This window comes from Zerene cesonia, chromosome 17 (genome assembly GCF_012273895.1).
Source record: "Zerene cesonia ecotype Mississippi chromosome 17, Zerene_cesonia_1.1, whole genome shotgun sequence".
Lineage (NCBI taxonomy): Eukaryota > Metazoa > Arthropoda > Insecta > Lepidoptera > Pieridae > Zerene > Zerene cesonia.
In genome coordinates this window covers 5,348,792-5,358,506 of record NC_052118.1, presented here as the reverse complement: position 1 = coordinate 5,358,506, position 9,715 = coordinate 5,348,792, and the positions used below count along the sequence as shown (strand labels likewise).

Sequence of the window (9,715 nt, the reverse complement as noted above, 5' to 3'; positions counted from 1 at the left end):
ATTCGAGATAATAGCACGATGGGTTATTCGTTGAATATCAACTTATAAATAAAATAAAATAATCTTAAATAATTTTGAACTATAAGTACCCCCGATAACAATTTTTTTTGTTATCGGGTCGAGCGAATTTAAGTATGGAAACGGTGTCCATACTTAAATCCGCTGGATCAATACTTGAATGGAATCAAGATTTTCCAGTAACTGATCCACCGACAAATTCCTTGCCGGTAGTTACAGATATTTGACTGATCCAACCGTGCTTCAAGCAAACGAACCAGTAACGATTGAGACGAGGGCCTCTCGACTGGAACCTGTTAAATTAGAACCCGATATCTTAGCAGCTTTGGGTGAAGCTAGTGATGGGATCTCGGAATATGGTGAAAATATTTACGAGTCTCGCCAACATATGGTTGCCGATCCTTAAAAAAGGCTTATTGATTCCCAAAAATTGTTATTTACTACATTAAATCCGGATGTTCAGGCTACGATCTCTGAATTTTGTAAATTCCGTGATAAGAAAATGGCTAATTCACTGCAACAACTAGTTGCCAGTATAACGGCCGTTAATAGAGGCTTAAACTTGCTAATTAGCAACGAAAATAAGATGGAGGCTATTAAATTGATAAGTGATGGTTGTCGAATACTCTCCGACATCAACAAACTGAAACAAGAAAAAAGTTTATTACACCTAGTTTAGACAAATCTTTTTTGCAAGTTGTCGATCAGTCTGAACGGGATAATAATTTGTTTGGAAACATTTTATCTGATAAAATAAAAAAGCTTCGAAGGTTATTACAAAGCAAGGTCAACAAATAAAGAAAACAACCATGGAGTTTGTTTTCAAAACCGTCTAGTTCACAGTTCCATACAGCACCCACAACACGCAGTAGTGTTCAGGGAAACTGGCAGACACCTTCTCGCTTTCAGTCGAACAGGGGGGGGCGAGTAGATATACAAGAAGAACATTCAAAGACCAACTCCCTCCTCACAGCCAAAAATGACCAGCTCGAGCAAATATCGTGCACTAAAACTACAATAAATCAGGTACATGCCGGAAGAATTACCTTATTCTACAACTGTGGGCGAAAAATTACTCGTAATATAACCGTTCTTAATTGGGTTAGAGAAGGGGTTGATATACCATTTTCTAATAAGGTTTACCAAAATTCTGTGCGTACCCAATATTGGTCGAGGCAGGACAAAGATGTCTTTGTCAATAAATAACCTCATACAGTTGGGAGCTATTCACGTTTGTAACCGCATTAAAGGCGAATATGTGTCAAATATATTTTTAGCACATAACCAAACGGTGGTAAGAAATTAATATTAAATCTTAAAAACTTAGTAAATTTATTGCAAAATGCCACTTTAAAGTGGAAGATCATAAAATGGTTTCATGGCTACAATAGACCTCAAAGAGGCGTATCTTTTAGTACCAATTAAGCCGGCATTTCACAAATATATACGGTTTCATGTTAACAATAATGGTGTTAATGTAACTTACGAGTTTAAAGCTATGGTCATATTATGGCTGATTATGGCTAAGCTATGGTCTTTCTTTTGCCCCAAGAATGTTTACTAAATTAATGAAGGAAGTTATAACATCCCTTAGACGTCGAGCTTTAAAATCAATCATTTATCTCGACGATATCTTATGTATTGTTAAAATTTATACAGAATGCCTACATAATGTAAATGAAACAATAGAACTATTGTCTTGTATAGACTTTGTAATCAATCTTGAAAAAAGTTCATTGACTCAAAGATAAGAACGTAAATTTCTTGGGTTTATATATAATATATACAGGCAACCTAATTCTGTCGTTGCCTGATGGTAAACGTAATAATATTGCACATATAGTTAATAAGGTTTCAAAATTACCTGTTTGTACAATTCGTGAATTCTCATATCTAATGAGTCTTTGTAGCAGCTTGTCCTGCTATTAAATACGGGTGGCTTTATACTAAGATGTTAGAACGTCAAAAATATTTATTTTTAAAACAACATAATAATTATGATAACAAAGTTCAGTTATCAAATTATATTCTAGACGAATTAAAATAGTGGTCTCAAAATATATACAATAAAACTAATTTTATGGAAACTTCAAAATTCACATTAGAAATTTTTTCAGATGCATCAAGGACAGGTTGGGGTGGTTTTTGCAATAATAAACGAGTTCATGGTTCTTGGAAAGAAAGTGAAAACATCTATAACATAAATTATTTGGAGTTAATGGCTGCCTTTTTAAGTTATTTGCAGAAACTGACTGCAGAAACAGAAACTGACTGCGAATTGATAACACGTTAATAAACTAACAAAGCAACTGTGGCAATGGTGCGAGCATCGAAACATTTAATTGTTTGCATCTTATATTAATACTAAAGATAATGTTGACGCTGACAAAGAGTCAAGAAGAATAAATCCTGATATTGAGAGGAATTTATCCAATCAAACATATCAAAATATCGTAAGAGCATTAGGTAAACCAGATGTTGATTCGTTCGCTTCTCGCACCTATACCAAACGCAGAACTTACGTTTCGTGACATCCCGACCCTGATGAGTCATGTGTCGGCACATTCACCATAAAATATTGGCATAATATATATTTTTATGCGTTTCCATTTTCTCTTATATAAAGATGTTTACAAAAAATTGTAAATGGTGAAGCGTGTGGGATACTAATTTTTCCGTGGTGGCCTTCCAGCCGTGGTTTTCTCTCGTCAGAGAGCTAATAGCATCAGACATTATGTATTTTAAAGCTGATACGAATCTGACACATTCTCGTTCCAGTCCTCTGTCGCGCCCGCTATACTCGCATCTTACGTTGGCTGCAGCGAGGCTCTCCGTGAAGCCTTCCTATGGCGTAACATACCATCGGAAGCTAGAGAACTAATGTTGGCATCGCTTTCCGGTAACACTTAGAAACAATATAACGTAACTTATAAACTATGGTGGCAGTTTTGTCTAGATAGAAATATTTCAAATTTGAAAGTACAGTAGCGTCAGTTATATCTTTTTTGACAGAAGAGGTTAACAAAGGGGCCTCGTATGGTACCTTAAATACACACAGGTCTGCCTTATCTTTAATCTTGGGAAATAATATCGGGTCGAATGAATGCGTAAAAAACATCTTAAGGGAGCATTCAAATTGAAATCAAGTAAAAATACAAAAAAAATAATAATAACAATAAAACTGCCACATCTCAAACAATCAGCCGTTGGATCCAAAATGTTTTATCGAAAAGTGGCGTCAACATTTCAATATTTAGTGCACATAGCACAAGGCACGCTTCAACATCTACTGCTTGTGCTAGTGGCGTATGCGTTGGTAAAATACGTAAAACTGCTGGTTGGACAAAACATTCCGAAACCTTTGCAAGGTTCTATAAACTGAATGTAATTAATGAAAACGAATTAGCTGAATCAATCTTGCAGGATTAATATTTAATAATACTTTTGTTAATTTTCAAAATCGAATAATGCTGATATTTTAAACTTGCACCCAAATTAGTTCTTACAAAACTTTTATCTCTTAACATCTACATGGTAAATAATATCTGAAGAATGAAGCGATGAAATATAATATATGATCAAACGAACTTCAGAGTGAAGTTCGATCATTATTATATGAATCGCTTCATTCGAAGATATTAACACCCATCCCACCCAAACCCAAAGTTTTGTAAGATTGTATGCTCTAAAAATAATGAATATTGTACAGGACAAGCAAATACTTGTCAGGTTGGAATACCCTCATTAAAAAAAAAAAAAAAAATCTAAACGCGTGCGTAGTTGCTAGCATTGAAAAAGGGGACTACATGGTAAATAATATCTTCGAATGAAGCGATTCATATAATAATGATCGAACTTCACTCTGAAGTTCGTTTGATCATATATAATATATTATTGTAATAAGATTTTTTCCTAAATGTTTAAAAAGATTGTGTAATCCCAACACGAAACCTTTGTTTTTTTCAGGTCGTCGTTGGACTGAATTCGATTTCGAGGAAGAAGAAAAAGAAAGGGGTGTGATTCGTAGTGATTCCAATTCTTCCAGTGAAACCATTGATGAATTTCGTGCACGAGCTAGCACGGATTCGAGGCTACCACCAAGGCCCACTAGATCTCGACACCCGCCGGTGACCAGACCCCTAACCACTCCTGTTAGACGAATGAGTGTAGCAATGAGGGGCAACAGTTCCAGTACATACTGAAGCTATTATGCTGCTTAAAGACAAATCACGCTCATTGAGCGATAAATACATTACAACGGTTGGTGGTTACAGGATTGCATATACATTCACGTGGCAAAATTTGTGTTATGGCTCTAAAACAACGCTCATGACTTGTTTTGACAATCGCAGAAAGACCACATCGAAAAATTCGTGTTGTGGCTGACATTTAGTAAGCAATCGAAAATCGTTGTCTGCTTGTGATCGACACAATGTGTCGTTAGACATAACGTAGGTATAACAATATCGCCACGTATATATCTCCACAAAATGTCGGATTAAATCTTTTTCTACAACTCAACCAAATAAGTTAAAATAAATAAAATTACTTTTTTATACATATTGCATCATAGGAATATTATTGTGTCTCTATAATCATTTAAATGTAAACAGGGCCCAAAATAATATTTTAAGATGGATCGCATTTAAAAAGATATCGTTGTAACAGAATACTTATCTTTCTGAAAGCCCAATCTTCTGAACTGATGTTCCTGTGTTCTTCCTGAACTACCTATTCATAATTGAAATGAACCTGCTTATTACTATAAAACAATAGTTACGAATAAATTATTATCGTATGTATCGCTTATTTGCTGTTGCTATTTACTTCAAGACTCATTAAGATTTTATTTTAAATAAAATTACTTAAAAATTAGCTAAAATTTAAAAAGATGTGTTTGACTTAATAGAACAACGCATCCTTAATATATTGGCTCCTATAGGTGAAACCCTAAATATAGTTTATAAAGAAATTTTTTTTAAGTTTATTCCGATGGTTATTATACCTTTATCTTAAATCAAATGTTATTGAAATTCTCCAGTTGTTCACGTTCAAAATTTTATTTGAAAATAATTGAAGACCCAGACCAGACCCCATAGAAATGTTTTAGGCAAGTGAAAGATCACATGAAAGTCACCAAACTAAGCATTTATAGAGCGCTCATTTCTGGGCTTCCAAGACAATTTTTTATCCATACTTTATTTAGTCTACGGGTGAAATGTCGGCTCGGCTACAGCCCGTATAATTGTGAATATAAAATAAGTCGTCGTATACTGAAACATAAAAATGAAGAATTAAAATTTAATTTGTTTGAACGCGCTAATCGGAGCGAACTGCTAGTGATCAATACTAAATAAATGTTATAAGTCAAAGCAAACATTACGTAGCAACAATCTAGGAACGTAATAATTACTCAACAACTTAATGCCAATAACTTTATTGATATGTATAACGCGGTTATTAAATGTTGTTTTAAAGTAAATTAATTATTATGTATTTGTCCTTGGAGAGAATACTTATCTGCGAGCTGTAAACTGAAGACGCCTTTTGTAAGTAATTTGTAAACGGCAAAATCTTTCAAATTACCTATAACATGTATTATGTATTTGTTGTAGTCAAAACACATTGCCCATGCTTTCATTTAAAAACAGTTATGAAGGATTTTGCAGTCAAAAGCCAGATTATAACCGACGCCCTTAGTGAAATTTAATTTTTTCTACGAAAGCGGAGAATTAAAATCCACTCGATTTACACATACGATAATAGGTATAAGTAAAAATTTTAATAATACCTCAATGTATAAATAAACATTATCTCCAACGAATTGCTTTCTATTTCTATAACCGGTTAAGCCAATCGCCAATAGTGCAAAAGATATAGATATATTATACTGTAATGCACAAGTTTAAGCGCAAGCGTAATGGAACTCGCTATATTCCCTTAATCTCACTGTATTTATGATGAAAAATTCGACATGATTTGATAAAAATCTATCGTTTTTCGTTTGTCGCGGTAAAATTTGAGAATGGCTGATTTTGATAATGTTGGTTTTGATACATCCGTAACAGTCCAGGTTTGAAATGTAATAAAAATAAGGAAAGATGAGTAGAAAAATGTTCTATGGCGTTGCGAGTTCACCGGGTCAGCTAGTAACCAATAAATAAAATGTTTTATGAAGAAAATTTTAAATAAGTACTATTCAACATCGTAGTTTGTAAGCTTTAGTTATAATTCAATGTCATATTTTTTCATTGTATTAACTAAATCAGTCGTTTTGTTTTTCTAACGAAAAATACGTCTTCGATGAGAATGTGTCGATGGGCGCGCATGTTTCTGGAAATCGCAATCGATAAATGTTGTCACTCTTGTGTGTAAAATTGAAAATGAATTATCGTGTATGAAGTGCGGGGCAGATGCATTACACATCACATTCTGTCTTCTACCCATTAGATCTTTTATTTGAAGTGCGCATAGAGAATCGAACCCAGGACACATCGGTCTACGTCCTCGCGTTAGCCATAGAAACGGTCACCTCACTAACGCATAGGAGGTGTTTGATCAGGTTATACATTATTCAAAGGGAATTTTTTCCTAGCGCATAAAATAACGTATGATGATCCGCCAATGTAAACTTTCATAATCCTTAATGTAAAAGACACGATTTACACGCACATTTAAATATAAAATCTACTATATTATAGTGAAAGTTATTCTAATCTTTCCTAAGGCAGAATCAAAGGTCATATTACCTATATTCTAGAGAATGACGGTCCTATACTTTATAGTTCATACCAACATTTCTTTTAATATGTATTATAATTATTTGAAGGATCACGAGTTACGGGTATAGCTAAGAATTTATTTGCCGTTTTTGATACCGTAAGTTTATTATTTTTTTACAAATAACATATTTACAGTCAAATATGATAAAAGTATGACCGCCTCCTTGGTACAGTGGTTAACGCGTGAGCGTAGAACCGAGGGGTCCTGGGTTCAATTCCCGGTGGGGACGCACAAAAAAAAATGTCTCGTTCTGGCAGGACACAGAAGGCTGATCACCTACTTGTCCCTATAGAAAATCGATCCGTGAAACGGATGTACATCATCTGCCCCATACCCCACTAGGGGACACGGGACTTCACTTATGATAAAAGTATAAGTATAGTATTATCCTTACTAGCTAATACTATAAATGAGAAAGTGTGTTGGTTCGTTTGTTTAATTACGCCGTGGAAGAAAAACAAACAAACAAACTTTCTCATACACAATAGCATCCGAAAAAAAAAAAAAATTGTGTCTGGAAATAGGATGCTGAAGAGTGAGATAGGCTACTTTTGCCGCGAGGAAACATCTCATTCCCATGGGAATTTCCTTACTTGGTCGAAGCTGCAGACGGAAAGCTATTAAAAGCTAGTAAGTATATATATATACTTTCAACCCAATAAATGATTTTTATTAATCATAATTACACAAAAACATATGTATATTTCGAAGGTAATTTTATACCGGAATATATATATTTATCACTACGGCAAGAATATACTCATAGAAATGCAGGTATTACTTATAACATATGTGAGGTTTACACCGAGGTCCGTAACATTATTTATATACGTTTGACCTGACATAGTTACTTAACCGCTTCACTGGAGGTAGGCAACCGACAGTCTTGGTGAATCTAATGGAAAACTACTGACTAGGAGATCCTAGGGTCAGAGACGCCACGTGTAGAGATTAATGTTATCACAATTATTAGTGGTATTTTGTTTATTTATTTTGACAAGAAAGCTCATTCTTCTTGACCCTCATTACTAATAATAGCTATTAAAATTACCCTGGTTCAACATATTATGGTTCATAATTCAAAATCATTTCATGGTGTCAAAGAGGAAAGGAATAAGTAATTAGTAATATTATGTTGAATGCATATAGAGTTCCCTATTGTTAACCTAACCTAATAAAAAATTATGATTAGAGATAATGTTGAACTGTTCAGGCTGACACAGTAATTTCACAGCATAGCAGTAGCGCCAAATAAATTTATTCTTAGAAATGACGACAAGACAACAAAGGGGACAAACATTGTATGTTACAGTCAGGTGTTTGTTTCAGTAAAAATCTAACTATTAATCGAAATTCGATCGCAACCATAAACGAGAAGAAAAGAGTATAATATATAAGTAAATAAGTGAGTAGGTACCTACAGTAGTAGGTGTTACAGTTTTTTTTTGCGCGCAATTTGCGTCAAAGGGGGTTATAAAGTTTTTACACACTAATAAACAGAAAATTTCACTGATTTACTAAAATACTCGGTTATTTACCTTAGAATATACTAAAAATAACATCATAAACAAAGACTTTAATGGCAAGGCGAGGGCAATATTCATCAAATTGTATAACCTTGTAGTTAAAGTTGTTGCAACTGTGCCCTAAGCGACTGCAGCCCATAACGCCCTCCGTCATAAATAATCACCCAATCTTCTTACATTGAGATACAAAGTCCACTCTTCGCGATCAACATTGTATAGCATATAGAGAAAGCTAACCGAGAACTTTATGTTTCTAGACTGCTACGACTGCTTTAGTTTATGGAATGATTACCCTTTTAAATATTAAAATGCAACAATGATTTTTACCGTTGTGTTTTGAAAACTCTGTTATTTTAGAAGCTTGGCTTTTATTATACAACAAGGTATATTCTAGTATAGCATTCTAACATACTGGTTATAAATTTTAATTACGAACATGAGGAAGTTATCAAATTTTTACCAAAAAATGCCAACTGAATGGCACATTTTACTCACTTTAGTTTTATAGAGAAAATCGTACCAGAAAATCGCTACTTATCTAGTATTATTTAAACAACAATTAGATCTATATATATAAAATTCTCGTGTCACAGTTTTCGTTGCCATACTCCTCCGAAACGGCTTGACCGATTCCTCTGAAATTTGGTAAGCATATTGGGTAGGTCTGAGAATCGGCCAACATCTATTTTTTATCCCGATATTCCTACGGGATACGGACTTACGCGGGTGAAACCGCGGGGCGCAGCTAGTAATACATAAATACATGTTGTCAGCAAACTCCTATTTCTATAATTATGTATTAATCCGTCTGGACAGAAAATTTAATCAACGCCCTGATTCCGTCTAAGTATGATAAATGGTAGATTGTAATAGATAGTCTTCTTACATGTGGCATCTCATTGTGGCCGTGTAATAATCTTGATGTTGTTTGTTTACAAGGACCACGTGACTGGCGCGTGACCAGAGGATTTATAGGCTGGTCACTACTGGGGATTAGCGTAACCGGGTCGCAACGTCTAACCCACAGACAGCTACTCGTGTTCATCTCTATTCTATTTATATCACATTCGGTTACGGTGCACTTCGCGTTTGTACATTGGTGCAATTGCATTTGAGTGTCGACAATAATACGCAACCCGGCAAACACAATGTACCTACTCATATCTTGCAATACGATTATCTACACTTTGCTTACTATTATGTTTGTTGTATAATAGTTAATGGAAACAAGGATGGTACTTCTGTACTAATCCTGTTGCAACACGTTGCATGTGCGATATTATAATATCCTATCCATAGATACATATGTCATAGATATATTATGTTGTTTATGATGATCATTGACCTATCTATGGTATATGTTTAATAGAACTTGTTCAGTTTGATAT

The 9,715-nt window shown here is 34.3% G+C and overlaps 1 protein-coding gene across 1 annotated transcript in view; it reads left to right on the top strand.

Moving 5' to 3' along the window:
- LOC119833669 (ras-related and estrogen-regulated growth inhibitor) overlaps positions 1–4,726 on the top strand; it is a 13,975-nt gene extending 9,249 nt beyond the window's left edge. Inside the window, exon 7 of the mRNA XM_038357787.1 lies at positions 3,985–4,726. Coding sequence (XP_038213715.1) covers positions 3,985–4,220 — 236 coding nt within the window. The 3' untranslated portion in view covers positions 4,221–4,726. The remainder of the gene's footprint in view (positions 1–3,984) is intronic.
- Positions 4,727–9,715: the final 4,989 nt, after the last annotated feature.